The 21,034-nt window shown below is 34.8% G+C and overlaps 1 protein-coding gene across 4 annotated transcripts in view; it reads left to right on the forward strand.

Moving 5' to 3' along the window:
* Positions 1–21,034, forward strand: part of PHF14 (PHD finger protein 14) — a 217,538-nt gene that overhangs the window by 162,623 nt on the left and 33,881 nt on the right. Inside the window, exon 18 of one of the 4 annotated variants that reach the window (XM_030308019.1) lies at positions 13,508–13,558. The exons of 1 other annotated variant lie outside the window; for it this stretch is intronic. In XM_030308019.1, the coding sequence (XP_030163879.1) occupies positions 13,508–13,558 (51 nt within the window). Of the gene's footprint in view, positions 1–13,507; positions 13,559–18,155; positions 18,611–19,070; positions 19,839–21,034 lie in introns of those variants that run through there. 2 more of the 4 variants (XM_030308026.1, XM_030308025.1) reach the window with 2 other exon arrangements.

Here is a 21,034-nt window from a genome sequence, read left to right on the forward strand (position 1 = left end):
CCTAGAACCAGCCATTTCTCCAAGGAGCTCCAGTTCTTTCAGTGGAGAGTAGTATTTAGAAACCAAGATGTGGGTACTAGATGTGCTCATTGTTACTGCAGTGTCATTCCTCCTAGTTCTTCTAGACAGAGTGAAGGACTAGATGTATATGTACACATACCCGTTTCTGCCTTTATAGATACTGGAAACCATTCCAGTTTTCTCCCTTTCTATATTTCTAACTCCCTGACAGAAAACTAGTTCCCATTATTCTGAAATATTCTTATATAATTAGTCCCCTGATACAAAACTAATCTCTCATCACCCTCCACTGCCACCCAACATGGACACCTATTTTGCTTACTATAACCTAATGGGCTTTAGACTGAATTGTTCAGGAAGAAGTGAGAGAGGGAATGAGGGTGGACGTCTATGTTTTTACAAGCTCCCTAAATTATTTTAATGAGCAGTCAAGAATAAGAATCTGTTTTATGTGTTTTATGAAGTCTTCAGTTATTAAGAAAGATTCTCACCTAAAAATTAACTTTTTTAGAACTTTAAAACAAATATACACAATGCCCAAAACCCAAGTGAAATGTCAACAAACTATTTTAAAATTATGTTGTATACTTACATATAAAACCCAAGGTAGATTAAGTACTTTTTTTAGATATAGGGCACAGGTTTTTTTTTTAATGTATTTTTTTAATTTTTAATTTTTTTAAAATATAGGGCACAATTCACTATTCAGTCTTTTCCTAAAGTGTACTTAATGTAGATCTCAACAACTTCTGTTAACACACCCAAAATGAAGATCATTTTTTTGCCATGGTTAAATGAACATATAAATATTTTTTAAGAGTGCTTCATTCAAGTCATACATCATGTATTTTACAGTGACTGTGCCAGTTATGATTTTAGCTTTTCATCCTTATTTAAGCTCTGTTTGGTGAAAAGCCATGGATTATACATGACAGGTCATTATCTGACTACTACCAGATTAACTGTCTTAGCTTGGAGAACTCCATTTGGTTCACTCTTACTTGATCTATATAGTGTAGAGCAATAATAAATTGAATTCATATGTAGAGAAATGTCATCTAAATCCCTATGAAAAATTTTCTGGAACTACAAATGCTATGCATGTCTGCTGAGGCAAGTGGTACTTTTTGGTAATCATTTGTATTAGAAATCCCTGAGTAGGGAAAGTATGATTTTTTTTTCATCTTTATTTTCCAATTTTCTGCATTAAGCAACTAGAATTCTATAACTGATATAGTTGAGTAAAAACTGCATAGGTAACTATTTCACTTTCAAATAAAACACTAATTGTGAATCTTGCCCCTTTAAGAACTGAACAAGACAATCTTTCCAAGGAGTATCTTGCCATAGTACATTAAATTAGCACATGTAATTGAACCTGGTAATATTGGAAAGTGGATGTCTGATTTTATGTATAATGACAATTTATGAAAAAAATAAAATTAAGGGGCACCTGCTGGCTCAGAAGGTGGAGCATGCAACTCTTGATCTTGGGGTTGTGAGTTTGAGCCCCATGTTGGGTGTTAAAGGTCTTTTAAATTTGAAGTATACAAATGACCCGTTAAAACAGATATTTTAAAAATATTTTAGCTATTCATTTGACCTCTTGGATTTTATTAGGTTAAATTTTAAGTTTCTGAATTTAGCATGGTTGACAAAGAAGTCATTTTAGGTAAAACATAACACCTAACTGTTTTAATTCAGTATTCTAGCATTTGTGTGACAAGCATTAGAACTTACAACAGTGTGCTTTAGCAAGCTTTACTGAATTCTGATTGGCTTTTTTACTGATACAGGTATGTAAAAGTTTGGAGAAAAGTTGTTTATATAGTTTCTTACAGTGGAATCCCATAGAACAAATCTGTGGTGGTTTGTAGACTTACTAAAATTATGAGAATTAAAACTGGTGTGGTTATCCTTGATGATAGCTGTAGTTACATATTAAACTTTAGATTACCTCTTTGCTAGTGTGGGGGATAAAACCCACAATCTTCCAGTTATCTTCTGCTTTACATCTGGGTTATGTTCAGGGTATTGCCTCAACTCTATTATATGCCTGAACTCTAGCATTTTCCACAAAATCGTTTGTATAAATATCTTATTTAAGCCCTTAGTTTCTAACTGAGTATTGTACTTTGAGACTAGTAACAATGACGTATGAATTCAGTAAGAAGTAATAGCCATTAAGAATTTTACTAATTACAGATGACACTATGTTTTTTTAAAAAGTAGAGTGTATTTTTTTAAACTGAACATTTATGGACAAACTGAACTTATTTTTTGTCATTATTGCTTGCTTAAAAAGGTTCTTTGATTGTCCTAGACATTTTCTGAAACCTATTCCTAGGTAATATTTATCAAGTAATAATTTTAGCCAAACAAAGACTGTTTATGGTTATTCTTCATAATAGAATTGGAATCTATACTGATCTGTTTAGTTCTGTGGTAATTTCCATGGGGACTATGTAATACATGTTAAGTGTATTGGTATACTTCAATATGTCATGGTCAGGTATTCCTTAAGAATCTTTTTGTACATATGATTTCTCTCCTCCAGGTACAGTTTGTTAGTGTTTATGACATACACGTGTATGTATTTGAACTTCATATTCACAGAAAAAAAATGACTGGGACTTCTAAAATTAGACAATTCTTTCATATTAATAATTTTCAAAATTGAAACACTAAATCACTTTTTAATTTGCATTTACTACAAACTGGAAAAACCAAGCCACTTTCTAATTTAGATGGCATGTGGGCCTGATGCGTTTGCATAGCATGCTGTGGAATACCATATGTGATAAGAAACTAACTCATAACCGAGAGATAATTAATCAAAGTACAGTAGGGTGCCATACATGGGAATGCCTTTCAAAACTCACTATCCTTTAGTTTTAAAATAGTTTTTTTTTTTACTTTTATATTATGTTGGAGGGAAAAGTGACCTACAAAAAATCTGGTAGACTGAAGGATTTTCATTACAGATTTTAAAAAGTTAATAAGAATATTTTTACCTATTAACCCAGCATTATTAAATTTGGATTATATAATAATGTAAGAATTAAGAAAGAATGTAGACTACATTAGTTATGTAAACTTGTTATTCCAGTATTTATAGATGATTTGAGGGTGAGGGATACTGTTTGCTCTAAAGAGATGGTCTTAGTTGAAAAAGGCTAGCCCGTTCTCAGAGCTGTGAAGCTAAAGGAAATAATGGGGAAGGCTTAACTCCTAGCTTCAAAAAACAGAGTGAGATCTCATATTCTAATTTATTAAATATTTATTTTAATTATTTCATCATTGTATAGAATTACTTATCTATTAAAAAGTAATCTTTCTAAGCTACATATTGTGGTGTAGGTAGTACCCTTTACCTACAACTAAGACAGACTTCTTCAGATCTAGGCTAAGAAAAACAAAAGAATAAACTCTGAAAGTTAATGGAATTGAGTTCTGAAATCAAATATATTTAAGAATTCTAATCTAGACATTCTGATAGAATCTTTACCAAGATTGATAAGATATTAGGGGTTGGAGGCATAGCCAATGTATGTTATGCCATGTTTCTTACATTTTAACATGTTCATTTTTTGACATTTCTGAAATTAGGGTGTCTGTAAGCAGTTTATATTTTTAAGTGATAATATTTTTTCTTAAAAATTTGCTATTAAATTTATGGGGTTTCTTATAATCTGAGGCATTGTTGAGTAACAAAATAGAGTTATTTAAGGTATACAGAAAGTGAAAGTACACAATACATTGTAGAACAAAGAGCTTTATGAATTCTGAAAAGAAACAAACTGGGTTCAGATATTATTTACAATGCTTGTGCAATTATATTTCTTTTTTTTAATGTTTATTTATTTTTGAGAGAGCACATGCAGGGGAAGGGCAGAGAGAGAGGGGGACAGAGGATCCAAAGTGGGCTCTGCCCTGACACCAGCGAGCCCAATGTGGGAGTCGAATTCACAAACCACGAGATCATGACTTGAGCCAAAGTCGGATGCTCAACCAACTGAACCACCCAGGTGCCCCTACAATGCTTGTGAAATTAGTAAGTTGTTTCAGTTTAGTGAGCTTCAGGTTGCTTATTTGTGAAAGGCTTAATGGTAATACTTGGAATATTGGAGATACTCAGTAAATGACATCCCTTCTAATTCTTAAAAATACACAAGCATTTTAGCAGCACTTGGGTGGCTCAGTCAGCTGAACTTCCAACTCTTGGTTTTGGCTCAGGTCGTGATCTCATGGTTCGTGGGACTGGGTCCTGCATTGGGCTCCATGCTGACAGTGTGGAGCCTGCTTGGGATTCGGCCTCTCCCTCTTTTCTCTGTGCCCCTCTACCACTTGTGCAAACATGTTCTCTTTCTCTCAAAATAAATAAAAATAAACTTCAAAAAAATTAAATGAGCATTTTAATTACACAGGGAAAAATTCAAAATTGGTGCTAATGTCCTGATTTTCAAATGTAGAAAATGTTTTTAAAAAGTAATCTGAAGAGCAGTTTTCTGTTTTATTTTTTGTCTTAACGCACCAGGTAAAAATCTTTCTTGTCCCTTTCACATGAAACAGAGTAAGGTCATGTCTAACATTTTCATTCACAAAGAAAAGTCCATTTGCTTTAATTTCTTGCCAGGGTTAAGAGGTAATGGAAAGTTATCTTTATAATTAATCTGGTTTTTAAACTAAGGCACTTGTGGCTCTCTAAACTTTTAAAATTATATACTATAGTATTCCATAAGGTATTTTTTTCTAAATCTATTGTGTATCATTAGCAAATAGTTTTTTCTTTAATATTGATGATAATGACTATTTTGCATTAAATATAGAATTAAAGTCCTCTATGAATTGAACAGATCATACATTAATGTATTTATTTTACTTTGTAAGTAGAAGGCTGATATTTAAAAAGTAAAAGTTTACTGTCATATTTAAAACGTTGGCTCTACCAAGTATTGAACAATAGAAAAAGACATAACTGATATATGTTTCTATATATAGAAAAAGACATAAATGGAAACTTGTTTTTAACTAAAGATACACTTTTTTTTTTTAATTTTTTTTTCAACGTTTATTTATTTTTGGGACAGAGAGAGACAGAGCATGAACGGGGGAGGGGCAGAGAGAGAGGGAGACACAGAATCGGAAACAGGCTCCAGGCTCTGAGCCATCAGCCCAGAGCCTGACGCGGGGCTCGAACTCCCGGACCGCGAGATCGTGACCTGGCTGAAGTCGGACGCTTAACCGACTGCGCCACCCAGGCGCCCCTAAAGATACACTTTTTAATAGGGAAAGAAATACCCAAGAAATTTCTCATAGACTGGAGAGGGGTATTATTTCCTTGTGAAGGTCATAAAAACTATAAACCTGAAAATGAAATGAAAATAAAAAGTAAATAAAATAAAATTTAAAAGTAACAAATCATTGAAGACAGGTGTAAGATAATTTACGAGTCTACCTTGTCAAAGTATATACAGTTTTTGATAATGAAAGATTTCATCAAGCCTAACAAATGACTTTTAGAGAACAGGCATATATATCAGCAGCACATTCTTTTACCATATAAATGTTTGAAAACTTCCAAAGGATGGAAATGTGAGAGGTTCTGGGCTAGCATTTTCACATTCTTTGTGGAGTCTGGAAATTCAGGTTATTAACTTTTAGAGCATACTGTGTAAACATATTTGGAATTTCATAGCATGATTATATGCCTTCAATATGTCTTACAGCATTTATGCCAGGAGAAAGCCTCTTTCTTAAGTAAGGAAATTTATACTTACTCTCAGATGCTAGTAATGCATTTCGTTTGGAAAAGTAGATCTCAAATATGTGCTTTACATGTATGAGTCAAAGGGTAGTGATTTATACATGTAACTTCTTCAGAGCCCTGCTTTACACCCCATATTTCTTCCCCTCTCCGCTACCCACTTCCCTGATTTCCAGTAGAAGAAACCATTAATAACATATATTTATTTAGCCATAGCATATAAATTTCTCTGTTTATCTTCATGTTACTTTAAAAACTGGCTATCTCTTTTTGGGACTATCACATATGCTGTTTTTAACTTCTTTTCCGTTGGTAAAAATGCTAAGTAAGGCAAATTATAAGACTGTGGTCCACACTATCCTCCCATAGACCCCAGCCTACTCCAGTCCTGCTCCATATTAAATTATTAGCTTCACTTCTTATTTTGACAGGACCCCAGAACCACCCTTAACTAATTTTAATAGGTTAGGTGAACATCACTTTATTACTTCTTTTACTTTACAAAAGAATTTTTTCAGTTTTCTGATTTACATCATAATTTGACATTTTCATCACTTGTCAACTCACATTGCCCAAATGCTAATGACTTTTCCTCAAAGCCTACAAACCACCTGCACCAGGATCTTCTAAAGTACTGTTTAATTTGCAGTTTGGAAGGCCCTATACAGACCTACTAAATCAGTATTTCTAGAATGCTACTCAAAAATTAGCATTTTTATAAGCACCACAGGTGATAATTAAAGTTTAAGAACCACTGCTTTTGACCCTCATTTCTTTTAAATTTCTTACACATAGTTTTGTTTCTACTTGAAGTATTCACTTATCATACCTACACACTTTACTGTTCATAATAGGACTATCTTTCAACCCCCCTGCCCCACCCGAGGCAGGATCAAGGTAGATTGATGATACCTGATTTAGGTTCAGTACGGTAGCATTCCTGGGTTACTAATATACCATATTCCCTTTCTTCTTTATGAGTTCTGGAACTGCACAGCAACATCATAGGTATCTTCCCTGAGCTATAAATTCAGTTTTCCCCCATCAAGAATCTTCCTCAGTTACTCTGCTTCATTTTTTTCTGCTTCTTTGCAGCAATTGATACTATTGGTAACTTCCTCCTTTTTTGCAGACTCCTTCCTTGCCTTTCAGTGAACTTATTTTCTCTGGGTTTTCTCCCTTCTTAGCAGACCATATCTTTTGGGTTTTTTGATAGGCTTCTTTTCACTGTCTTTTCTTACTTTGCAGGTGACAGCATCCATACCCAAAGCTAAGTACCACACCCAATTTTGCTACAGGTAAACATGGCATTTAGGATTTAATGATCTATCTACTTTTTCTGAGTTGATGTTCATCAAGGGAGACTTTCTGACTTTTAAAATATTATCCTTTGAGGGGTATCTGGGTGGCTCAATAGTTTAAGCATCCAACTTGATTTCACTTCAGGTCATATTTCACCTGTCTCCCTTCCCCCATCAAAAAAAAATAAACATTTTAAAGAATAAAAATAATATCCTTTGTATAATAATTAAAGACATAATGTGATAAATTCACCAATAACTTTTAGTTTTCTGTTGCCACTATCTAGTGGTCTCCTGAGGAAAAGCTAAAAAATCTTACAGTAGCAACTTCTAACAGGAAGAATGAACAAGTGAGTTTTGGGTAGGTATATAAAATGGTGTAATGACTTTGAATGCAGAAAAAGTTCTGATGATCTAATGAACAGCATGGTAATCAGAGTTAAGAATACTGTATTATACACTTTGAAGTTACTAAAAAAGTAGATTTAAGCATTCTCACCACAAAAAAAAAAAGAGATGGTAATTATTTGATGTGATGGAGGTGTTAACTAACACAATAGTAGTAATCATTTTGCAATATATGTATATCAAGTCAATACACTGCACACCTTAAACTTACACAATGTTACATGTCAGTTATATCTCAATAAAGTCAGGGAAAAATTTTAAAAAATTACTGTAAGTTTAGTGTTTAAGTAGCAGAATACATATCAACTTGATCTCCAAGTGAAATACTGTTCTGGACATATGACTAAATATGCTATAATTGAGTTGTCATACTTTGAGTTTTGTTTAACTTTAATGCTAGAGAGTAATAATTCAAACTAGCAGTTTTTAATATAATAAAAACAAACATCCTTTATATAAAATCTTTAAAAAATGTATGCTTATCTTATTTTTTTTTCCTCTGAGTCAGCTTTTCTGGAGAAAATTGGAGTCAGAAAAGAAATTAGACATATTATGCATTTTTTAAAATTTCTTATAAATGTAATACATGATCATTGTAGAATATTTGGAAAATTTTAAAAAACAGAAAATATTTAAAATTACTTCTATTATAATACCTATAGGCATTACATTTCTGCTCATGTTTCAGTAGTATATCGTACTACAACCTACCCATTAAAAATTGCATTCATATTATACATTTTGTCATATAATGGCAAATTATGCAATTGTGTATGTGACCATTTTCCACATTTTAGATATTTTTCTCTAACCAGACTTTTAAGTAGTGTGCATTTCCTTGCATAGATATACTCTTGGTTTAATTGCTGGGTCAAAAAATATGAACATTTTAAAAATAAAAGTGTATCATTTTAGAAATAATAATAGCAGTTAATATCATTGAGGACCTCTTTGTACCTAGCATTATTTAAGTACTTAAAATGTATAATCTCATTTAATTCTCACCACAGTCTTTAAGGTAGTTACTGTTTTTATCTCCCTTTCTGTGGGGAAAAAAATTAGGGTTCAGAGAAGTTAAGGATTATGTATGCAGTGGGTATAACCGGGATTCAAACCCAGATCTGCCTGATTCTGGAGGCTGTGTTTTAGAAACTTCCTTTCATATATGCTGAAGTAGGTATTTTTTATTCCTTGTTGCATGAGATCCTCAAATTGGATTTTGTCCCGAGGCCACTGTAGATTTTCATAGTGTAGAAACTCAGATAATTTTTCTATTATAAATAATCACCACTGGTAATAGGAAAATGAAAAATACCTTTATTAAGTGGGATCTGTTTGGGTCTTTCTAGTGAAAAGGGGAATAAAGCCTAGAGGTAATTCTTAAAACAGATTAATTAAAGATGGTCCTACTGTAAGGTGTAGAAGACAGACCATAACTTCTCAAGGCCCTTCATAATTCAATGAAATGAGTATCTGTGTTAGGGGAGCTACTACTTGATAATATGGATGATATATGTAGACCCAGCAGAATCTAATCTGTTGTGCTTGGAAGGAGGTGAGGGAAAGGGATCTAAAAGTGAATTTTTTATTAGGCACTAAGTACTATATTTTTCCTGAGTCAAATATTATATCTTTTTTTAAATTAATTTTATTTTTTTTTTATATATTTTTTGGCTGAATTCTTTTTTTATTTTGTAAATTTATATCCAACTTAGTTAACATATAGTATAATAATGATTTCAGAAATAGAATTCAGTGATTCATCACTTACATATAATACCCAGTGCTCATCCCAAAAGTGTCCTCCTTAATGCCCCTCACCCATTTAGCCTATCCCCCGACCCAACACCCCACCAGCAACCATCAGTTTGTTCTCTGTATTTAAGAGTCTCTTATGATTTGTCTCCTTCTCTGTTTTTATGTTATTTTTGCTTCCCTTTCCTTATATTCATCTGTTTGTATCATAAATTCCACATGAGTGAAGTCATATTTGTCTTTCTCTGATGACTCTAGTTCCATCCACATTGTTGCAAATGGCAAGATTTCATTCTTTTGATTGCCAGTAATATTCCATTGTATATGTATACCACATCTTTATCCATTTGTCGGTCAATAGACATTTGGGCTCTTTCCATACCTTGGCTATTGTCAAAAGTGCTGCTATAAACATTGGGGTACATGTGCCCCTTTGAAACAGCACTCCTGTAACCCTTGGATAAATACCTAGTAGTGCAATTGCTGGGTCATAGGATAGTTCTATTTTCAGTCTTTTGAGGAACCGCCATTCTGTTTTCCAGAGTGGCCACAGCAGTTTGCATTCTCTACAGCGGTGCAAGAGGTTTCCTCTTTCTCCACATGTTCACCAACGTCTGTTGTTGCCTGAGTTGTTAATTTTAGCCATTCTGACAGGTGTGAGGTGGTATCTAATGGTGGTTTTCATTTGTATTTTCCTGATGATGAGTGATGTTGAGCATCTTTTCCTTGATGATGAGTGTCTGTTAGCCATCAGGATGACTTCTTTGGAAAAATGTCTACTCATGTCTTCTGTCCATTTCTTCACTGGATTATTTGTTTTTTGGGTGTTGAGTTTGATAAGTTCTTTATAGTTTTTGGACTAACCCTTTATCTAATGTCATTTGCAAATATTTTCTCCGATTCTGTCAGTTGCGTTTTAGTTTTGCTGATTGTTTCCTTCACTGTGCAGAAGCTTTTTATCTTAACGAAGTCCCAATAGTTCATTTTGCTTATGTTTCCCTTGCCTCTGGAGACACATCAGGTAAGAAGATGCTGTGGCCAAGATCACAGGGTTTGTTGCCTGTTTTCTCCTCTAGGATTTTGTTAGCTTCCTGTCTTAATTTAGGTCTTTCATCCATTTTGAGTTTATTTTTGTGTATGATGTAAGAGAGTGGTCCAGATTCACTCATCTGAATGTTGCTGTCCAGTTTTCCCAACACCATTTGATGAAGAGGCTGTCTTTCTTCCATTGGATATTCTTTCCTGCTTTGTCAAAAATGAGTTGGCTGTATACCTGTGGGTCCATTTCTGGGTTCTCTATTCTGTTCCATTGATCTATGTGTCTGTTCTTATACCAGTTCCATACTGTCTTGATGATTACAGCTCTGTAATATGGGCTAAAGTCCGGGATTGTGATGCCTCCAGCTTTGGTTTTCTATTTCAGGATTGCTTTGGCAGTTTGAGGTTTTTGTCATTTTATATAGATTTTAGGATTGTTTGTTCTAGCTCTGTGAAGAATGCTGGTGTTATTTGGATTGCATTTAGTGTGTAGATTGCTTTAGGTAGTATAGACATTTTAACAGTATTTGTTCTCCAATCCGTGAGCATGGAATGTTTTTCCATTTTTTGTGTCTTCATTTTCTTTCATAAGCTTTCTATAGTTTTCATTCAGTGTATAGATTTTTCACCTCTTGGGCTAGGTTTATTCCTAGTTATTTTATGATTTTTGGTGCAATTTTAAATGAGAGCGATTCCTTGATTTCTCTTTCTGCTGCTTCATTATTGGTGTATAGAAATGCAGCTGATTTCTGTATATTTGTATCCTGTGACTTTGCTGAATTCATGGATCAGTTCTAGGAGTTTTTTGGTGGAGTCTATTGGGTTTTCCACATAGATAATCATGTCTTCTACAAAGTGTGAGTTTGACTTCCTCCTTGCTGATTTGGATGCCTTTTATTTCTTTGTGTTGTTTGTCTGAATGCTGAGGCTGGGACTTCCAGTACTATGTTGAATAACAGTGATGATAGTGGACATCCCTGTCGTGTTCTTGACCTTAGGGGGAAACCTCTCAGTTTTTCCCTGTTGAGGATATTAGTAGTGGATCTTTCATAAATGGCTTTTATAATCTTGAGGTATGAATCCTTCTATCCCTACTTTCTTGAGAGTTTTTATCAAGAAAGGATGTTGTATTTTGTCAAATGCTTTTTCTGCATCAAATATTATATCTTAATGTTTATCATGAATTGTGAAATTTGAAAATCTGTACTGTGAAAAGAAACTAAAACCAGCCACATTTAGTTTCTTGGCGAGGATAGTCTAAGAATATTCTGATTTGTTCAGTGTTAGCCACTTTGTGTACAAATTGAAAGATTTTGTATATGTATTTTTTAATATCAGCATTCTTTTACAGAAAAAACTCTTATTCAAAAAGAATACCTGTAAGTGGATCAGATCCTAATTTAATATGATTTAGATTCATTTGGGTTAATTCTTTTGCCAGTTTTTTTTGTTTTTCAGCCAGAGAATAGAAAATTGTTACCTAACCTATAATTGAAGTTAAAAAATGTCCCCTCCTCAGATAAAGATATCCCCTCAGATAAAGATCCATATGTGTAACTATGTGTTCTACCATTTTACCTGTGACCTCCCATAACCCTCTTGGTTCTGAAGTGATTTCAGTTCTACAAGTTTTTTTAGCTTTAATATATTGTTCTCTTTTTTTCCTCTGAACTATATTCATATGCTAAATTTAAACTCTGGTCACCTAAGATGCAATCTATTTTAATGTTTTCTCTGAAGGTTTCTTAAAGGTTTATGTTGTAGTGTTATATCTTCATTGAAGTTAAGATGGTTTTTTGTTAAATGTACCTTCAATAATGGCTACAAATGATTATCTGGTTCACTGGCTTGAAAACTCTTTAAAGTATGCATATAGAGGTTACAATTTTTAAGAATCACTTTGAAAAGTTCAGGCTGCATCAGTTCATTTTTATTAGTTCACTTTTGTGTTCCTGAGGGACTAGACTGTTTTCTCAACTTTCAAAGACTACGCATTATAGTATTGTGTGAATTCTATTTCTAGAATCAGATTTCTAGATTTAGATGACCAGATACCTGTGAATCAGTTTCCAAAGCACAGATAGGTAACTTAAAGCAATTCATGAATATAAGGTTTCAGCATTATTTCCTTATGTTAATGCGGCAGTTTCAACAACAATAACAAAATCATTACTTAATAACTCAATTTAAAATTTATTCTAGTATCTACTCATTAAATTTAGTTATCAGTTATTAATTTGTCCCCACTGGAAGTCATTTTGGATTGTGAATGAAATAGATATTTTCAGAAAACATTCTGCTCTTTTACAAGAAGGCGAAGTGCCCTATGATTTAGACACTTGTCTACCTTTTCTCTCTGACTAGTGACAGTGTAGCAGTTTTAACCTGTTTGCAGCATGACTACATTAAGTACCATTTTATTCTCCATTTCTTTTGAGTGCTCCCAAGTCTACTACTCAAGAATCTAATTTTTGCAGTGAAATAAATTTTATGATTTAGCTGTTCCAAAATCCCCCAATTTTTCTTTTTTCCTACTCTTTCTCCCCTCCTCGTTTTTCCCTGAGGTGTAATCAATACTCTAAGTGTTCGTGGTCCTTTATCACTAAAAAAACAAACAAACAAAAAAACCTTCTCTAGGATAGTAATCTTATAGGGTCAAATATGGTTAGTTGCTTTTAAATTAATATTAGTAGTTTTTACTCACCATAGCAATTTGAGAAAAAAAATCCTGCAGTCTGAAATTGATACCAGTATTCAATTAATTTTAAATGAAGAGTGTAAAAGACAATAGAGTGATCTTATCTGTTTTCCATGTTAAAGGACTATTCAGATTCCTATTTTTAAAATAGTAGTCTTTCATTTTATTCAGATACAAATAGATTTTGTTCTTGAATTTAACACCAGATACAAACAGAAAGCAACTTAATTCTTTCTTCCTAGTGTCTTTAAACAAGCTCCGCTGAATCTTCTTTTCTCCAGTGACTCCAGGGCATATCTCATGGTGTTTGCAGTCTCCTTAAGGGATTATTTGTGTGTGTGTGTGTGTGTGTGTGTGTGTGTGTGTGTGTGTGTGTGTATAAATCTAGTCTAGTTTAATGTCAAGGCTTCATTCTCTCAACCAGTTAAAACTTCTCCTCTCACCAGCTCAGGCCTGCTTCAACCTAGAAAATCTAGAGTTTGATGGGGGCCATTCTGAACTTCGACTTTTCTTTTCTAGGTTTTGGTGATTTCTCATTGTTACCCCTTGCCTACCAGCAGTTCCTTAGATGTGAGTAAGAGATGGATGCCTTCTCCTGTGTGTTTCTTACAACTCATTTTCAGAACTGAAGTTCCTTTTGTCTCTTCTTTGCTTGGTATCACCTCATTCCCAATAGGCTGTCCTCTCTAGCTAGATCCCTTTCTAGATAACCAGAGTCTTCTCTCTTTCACATCTCATCATTATTCCTAAGATAAGCACATACACACTCTTGCTCTGTAAGCTCAGAAAGACAGTCATTCCATCTGTGGCCCTGATTTTTTTTTTTCTGTGCTGCTCTGCCACTACAGCTAGACAGACGCGGATCACCACTCAGTCTCTGTGACCCTCAGACTTGTAGGGGGAAACGCTCTGAGTACTTTTCAGAAAATTCCTCTCATAGAGGGACTCCCTTTAAAACATCTCTTCTAAAGAAATCCTTTCTTTCTTATCTCACCTTTACTGTCTTCAGGCTTCTCTAATGAATTGTCAGACCAATTTTTTTGTGTGTGAGGCTTTGAAGTAAATATTTTCTGAAGTATTTTATCAGTGCTTATCTTTAAAAAATGAAATTTCAGACCATTTATGATATACAGAGAGAGCAGATTTCACCCAAGCCATGAATCCTTTAATGTAAGTATGTCAAATACCCTGTCACCATGACTCAAATCAAGGTTTTTTTTTTCTTTTTTTTTTTAGTTTTTGTCACTTCTTCACATACTCTCTACCAGTTCCTCAGCTCTTCAAGGTCCCTAGGCCCTCCTCTTCCTTTTGATTTTATCCCTCTCTTTTTAAAACAATTTTTGGGGGGCACGTGGGTGGTTCAGTTGGTTGAGCATCTGACTTCAGCTCAGGTCATGATCTCACGGTTTATGAGTTAAAGCCCCACATCGGGCTCGCTGCTGTCAGTGTAGAGCCCGTTTCAGATCCTCTGTCCCTCCTCTCTATCCCTCCCCAGCTTGCACTCTCTCAAAAATAAAAATATATATATTAAAAAAAATGAAACCTGTTTTTTGCCATTTAATGTATACTTTAGAAAAAACATTAGAGCCCTCTATTATAATTCCCCAGCTCTCTCTGAATCCATTGTTCTGTTTTGTTTTGGTTTTAAGTTTATTTATTTATTTTGAAAGAGAGAGTGAGTGAGTGAGCCGGGAGAGGGACAGAGAGAGAGGGAGAGAAAATGCTTAGCAGGATCCGCAGTGTCAGTGCAGAGCCCAGTACAGAGCTCAAACCCCTGAACTGTGAGATCATGACCTGAGCCGAAGTAAGATATTTGACTGAGGCACCCAGGAGCCCCTCTGGATCCATTGTATTGTTTCATCTTAACTGTTTTTTTCTTCTGGCCAGAAATAACTGGAAGAACTTGGGAATCTAGATTCACTACAAATTTATGCCTCCTACATTAAACCACATCTCATTGCTGTCTTTTGTGAGCTCCTTATCAGATTTCTTGTGGCAGCTATTTCAAATCTTTGCCACATATCTCAAGTCTGTTTCATTCCCAGCATCCTCATTTTTTCAAGAGGACTCTATCTCTTAACTTCACTGAGGAAAAGGGCCTGTATCCACATCTTCTCCCTCTCAACTTGAGAAATAGTCTTTCATACTTTTCCTAATTCAATTTTCATTACTCTCTACCTCAGTCTCTTATTTCCTGTCTCAGGAGAAAAAAAAAAATGTTTGTTTTTGTTCTTCCAAAAATCATCCTTCCCTTCAAAATCTGGTTTCCTATTCTCAGTAAGCCATTATACACACTTTTTCCAAATCAGTCTTTTTGAAAGATTATTTTTCACTTGCCTTTCCAGGATAAAAAAACTCAAGGAAGGAGTTCTCCATTGTCCATACTGTAGGGCAGACATCAGGGTTTAACCGTGACTTCCAAGGCTATCTGTAATCTGCCTCCACACTAATACTACAGATAGCTCTCTTTCAGCTTAAGTCCTAGTTTCTCTACAGTCTTTAGGACCAGACTGATTTCTTTTTCATTTCTTTTCTAAACTATTCATTTGGCATTCAGTAGAGGTTTCTTTGCATTCTTATTCATCTTTTTATGTGGAGGTTCTTTTTACGAGCTAGATTACAAATGCGAATGGAACAGAATATTTCTTTCATACTTTCTTGAAGACTGGGAGTTTCAATGTTACACATAATTTTTTCTAAGATAGATTTAAAATTGTTTCTAGTGGTCCTTCACTGCTACCTTATTTCCTATTAGTTGTTACTAAAATTACTTTCTAAACTTTTATTTTGTTGAATGACAATGGAAATAGTTCAGATTCTATTTTTTGCCTTACATGCTCAAGGCTATTTGTTGAAACAACAAACGCTGTCTGAAAATGTAAATTTCTGCCAGCCATGACCCAAATATGTATAAAAGACCAAGAGTAAAAGACATAAGAAAATATCTGTTCAGCAACTTTAAAATAATATCTTTTCTCAGAATAGTTTCTATCCCTGTCTAGTTCACTCAGCATTTCTGCTAATATCTACAAGTACCTGTTGATTATAGTAAATTTCTTTGAAGTAGAGATACAGTTTTAAATTAAAAAGAAATTGTCTTCTCCAGAACGAAGAACACTGGCATTGTCTAAGAGGGTAAAATTAATCTTAAAAAATAGCTATATTTCATATTTTTGTGCATAAATTGAGAAGAAACAGTCTTATTTATAAAGGTATTTTCTTTCTCATCATAGCCCTACCAATATGTCTGCAAGAGTAACCTTATGTTATTGGATGAAATCTGTATTGTATTCAAAGGTATGCCACATACTGCACTAGGTACTTGACATATACTAAGATAATAAGGCATGAATCTGGCCCTTTGGGTGGATAATACATCATTTGAATGTAATTATGAAAACTAGGTAGCATTTGATAGGAATGTAAGTGAGGATAGGCTAAGTTATGCAACACAAACCCCAAAATCTCAAAATTTTACTGGATTAACACAAGTTGAATTCTCATGAAAATAACATATCAATACAGATTGGCAGAGTGATGCTGCACATCCTAGTAACTTGGGGACCAAAGCTGAAGGCAGTTTTATTTCAACATAGGTAGTCCCTGGTACTGTAGCAGGAAATATGGCAAATTGCAGAATGGCTTTTTAAAATTATGTTTGGAAACTTACACACATATCACTCCAGCTTACATGTCATAAATTACATAGTTAAACCTACCTTTAAGATGCCAGGGAAGTTGGGGGCTCCTAGGTGGCTCAGTTGGTTAAGCATCTGACTCTTGATTTTGGCTCAGGTCATGATCTCATGGTTCATGAGTTCAAGCCCCCTGCATCAGACTCTGTGCTGACAGTGCAGAGCCTGGTTGGGATTCTCCCTCTGCCCGCCCCCCCCTCCAACTTGTTCTTTCTCTTTCTTTCACCCTCCCTCCCTCTCTCAAAATAAATAAACTTTAAAAAAAAAGATGGCACCTGGGTGGCTCAGTCGGTAAAGTGTCCAACTCTTGGTTTTGTCTCAGGTCATGATCTTGTGGTTTCATGAGTTCACAGGCCCTTTGCTGGCAGCATGGAGCTTGCTTGGGATTCTCTCTCTTCCTTTCTTTCTTCCCCACCCCCATTCGCACTGTCTCTCTCTAAATAAATAAATAAATTAAAAAAAAGAAAAACCAAACCAAAGAAGTATAATGCTGCTATATGCTGCCATACTTAAAAGGCCTTTCTGGTATTTGAAGCAACATAGGGGAATCCATGGAGAAAAAAAAAATGTGCGTATAGTTTCTATGGGGGTAACTGCATAAAAGTTTGAAAAGTGTAGTAACAGTTAGCTAATGTTTAAAAAAAAACTTTTTTAATAAAAATTTGAGCGGGGGCAGTTTTAAGCTTACAGGAACTGAGTGGCAAGTATAGAGAGTTTCCATATGCCCCCTCATTCTTGTTCTCGTATTAACATCTTGCATTACTGCGGTACATTTTGTTACAATTAATGAGGCACTATTTGAAGTCCACAATTTATATTAGGATTCACTGTATTGTATATTTCATAGGTTTTGAAAAATTTATGATAACATATATCCACCTGTACAGGATCATTCAGAATAGACTGTCCAAAACAATCTCTTGTGCTCCACCTATTTACCCCTCCATCCCTTCCCTCAAACCTCTGGCAACCATAGATCTTTTTCCTGTTTCCATAGTTTTGCCTGTTCCACATGTCATATTGTTGGAATCATACAACATATATGAGAAGAGCATAGCTGAAGTACTGAAACTCTGTGACTTCAAGACTTATTCTAAAGCAACAGTAATCAAGATAATGTGGTATTTTTTTTTAAAAAAGACAATGTAATATTAGCAAAAGAGCAGACATATAGATCAGTGCAACACAATCGACAGTCCAGAAATAGACCCTTACATATATGGCAGAGACAGAGGGAGACAGAGGATCCAAAGCAAGCTCTGTGCTGACAGCAGAGAGCCTGATTCAGGGCTCAAACTCACGAACCGTGAGATCATGTCCTGAGCCAAAGGCAGATGCTTAACTGACTGAGCCACTCAGGCGCCCCTATAAGTCTCTTTTTTAAATAAACTTTGTCAAAAGAATAAAAGTCTTCTTGCATATATATGTATGTTCTAAGCATACTTACACATAATATCCTTTTATCTTTGCAGGCACTGGAACCCACCTCTTTCTTTACTTGATATACCCTCCTAAGGCCTAAAACGTGGTTTTATTCCTTCTGTCATCAGTGCCCCTCATTACTTCTTCTGGTACAATATTTCCTGAGAAAGTAGTCTCTTCAGTGTTCTCAGGGTTCCTATAATCTTAGTCAAATAGTCTCCTTCAGGAATACACTCAAAATCATACAATCTAGGTAACTGGGTAAACTTCGGTGAATGACTTAATCTCTGCCTCATTTCTTCATTTTAAAATGGAGACCATAATAAATAATACTTACTCATTGGAGCTTTGGTGTGGGGCTATTTTATCTGTGTTTTAGAGTTTGGTTATAGTGTCGATGAGCCTGACCAGTATCTAATTCACTTTTCCATTCAGTTGAATGTTCACAAGAAAAAGAAATGAAATGGTTTTAATAAGATAAAGATGAAAGGGCGCCTGGGTGGGTCAGTTGGTTGAACATTGACTCTTGACTTCGGCTGGGGTGATGATCTCATGATCATGGGATCAAGCCCCCTTTCCAGCTCTGTGTTGAGCGTGGATTCTGCTTGGGATTCTCTCTGCCTCTCCTACCACTCTCCCTGCCTTAAAAAAAAAAAAAAAAAAAAGATGAAGTGTATATATATTTTATGTCTATTACTTAACAAAACACTGAGAACACGTCCATTGTTTTCACTTTTTTCATTTGAGGATCATCTAAAATTATTTTAATAGAACTATAATTTTTTAAATACTCCTTAAAAATTTAATTTTAAGCAAGGGTTAATTTTTTTGTACTTTTCATGGTAAAGAAATGGCTTTTTTTTTTTTCCCATTGCAACTCCAACTTTGTTAAGGAGCAGTTTCCTGCATTGCTAATGTCAAATGTAACTTTAGCTTTCAATTCATTGCTGTGGTTGTGTTTCCAGAGCCTGCTGTAAGAGATAAACCCATTGCAAATGAAGACAGCATTCATTTCCTTCCACCTCAGGCCACACAGAATTGATTGAGGTAATAAAATGACAGCACCTTGTAATATACTGAAGGCTCTTTAATTCGAAAACCAGTTCAAACCTGATTCAGAGCTTGTTTAAAGCTAATTTATAGCTTGCATAATTTTTAGCTGGCCGACCAAGGTAAAGGATGATATATGAAAACTGATAAAGAATTAACTTATGATACATTCAGACTTGTCTTATTAAAGTCAACTGGAATTAAAAAACAGAGGTGGGAGGGGAATGGCAGAAATAATTGGTAAGCTTTGCTTCACATAGGTTAGCGTTGTTGACAACAGTTTAAATTTTTCATCATCTCATTTCAGACCTAATTCTTGTCCTGTCTTTGTAAAATCAGTTCTATTTGCATTTCTTGTATTTTAAAGTCCTTCATTTTTCATCACATATGTATTAAGGTTGGCGAAGCTGGGTGCAGTTAGCAGCTGCTCTGACTTCCACCGTGCCGAATCATGCCACGTTGGCAGTGCTGCTGCTGAATAGTTGTGTCTGTTAGCATTTAATTCAGTCTTTTTCAAGATGCAAGGGGAAAGGAGTTAGAACTCTTCAGTTTTATTTGGGCTGAAAAAATCAGTAGGCTTTTTGCCTTTGTGGGCTGTTTTTATCTATTGGAGTGTATTTATCCTTTTGACCCACAAATAACATAACTATCATAGTAAAGTATTCTATACTCTGAATGAAACCAAATTTTCAGAAATTTCAAGTCAGCATTCATGAATAAAAAATGGATTACATTTTCCTTTTTTATATTTAAATCCTTTACATAGTTATTGATGTGGTTTGAAGTGTTGAGGTTCAGAGCCCACAGCCAAGAAAGAATTGAGATGTCTTCCGTGTGAAAAGGCGGTTTTATTAAAGCACCAGGACAGGACCAGTGGGCAGAAAGAGCTGCCCTGGGATTGTGAGGAGTGACTGATGATATACTTGGGTGTTGGGGGAGGTGAAGTAAGGGACATTTCTGAAAGGACTTTCATACGCTAAAGAAGACTCACAGAACCTTGGAGGCCCAGCTACTGTCACGCTAAAGTTGTTTTTGCCTCTAATAAAGCATTAACATTAAGACAGTTGCAAGTTCCTGGAGGAGTGTTACACTCTGCCGGCCTCAAGTATTTGTCAGTGGGCTGGACGTTATATCAAAATTTAATTTTATCTACATTTCTCTGCCTTTGTTCCCCACATCAGTTACAGCTTTCTTGTCTTTAAAAAAAAAAAAAAAAAAGGACAGTGGAGGATGGGCATATTTTTGGCCATACGCTATTATTATAGGATCCTAGAAAATGTTGAAACTGAGAAGGGCATTTGCCATCCTTAACCCTGTGTATCAACTTAGTCCATTGCAAATGTTTTGGATATCTCAGCTAAAAATATCAATAAACATATATAAACATAATTTACATATATGAGACCATATTCTCATATTCTGTAATTTCTTTTTTTTTAATGTTTGTTTATTTTGAGAGAAAGAGATTGTGAGTAGCAGCACACAGGGAATGGGCAGAGAGAGGCAGACAGAAAATCCCAAGCAGGTTCTGTGCTAACAGCACAGAGTCCAGCACAGGGCTGGATCCCACGGAACCATGAGATCAGGATGTTAGCTGACGTTGTAAGCTCAACTAACTAAGCTACTCAGGCGCCCCTGTAATTTCTCCAGTGCAACTTGTCTAGCTATTTTGTGAGGTATTAAGACAAAAAAGATTGTGATTAATCTAATTATGCCCATAGTAAACATGGCCATAATTATTTAATTACTCTTTTGAAAATTACAAAGAGGTACATGCTTATTATGGAATAATATATAAATATGAAAATAGACACCAGTTAGGGAATAGCCATTGCTAGCATTGTTATTTTTTTCTATGTGTATTTTTAAAGATCTTAAC

Source organism: Lynx canadensis, chromosome A2 (assembly GCF_007474595.2).
Source record: "Lynx canadensis isolate LIC74 chromosome A2, mLynCan4.pri.v2, whole genome shotgun sequence".
NCBI lineage: Eukaryota > Metazoa > Chordata > Mammalia > Carnivora > Felidae > Lynx > Lynx canadensis.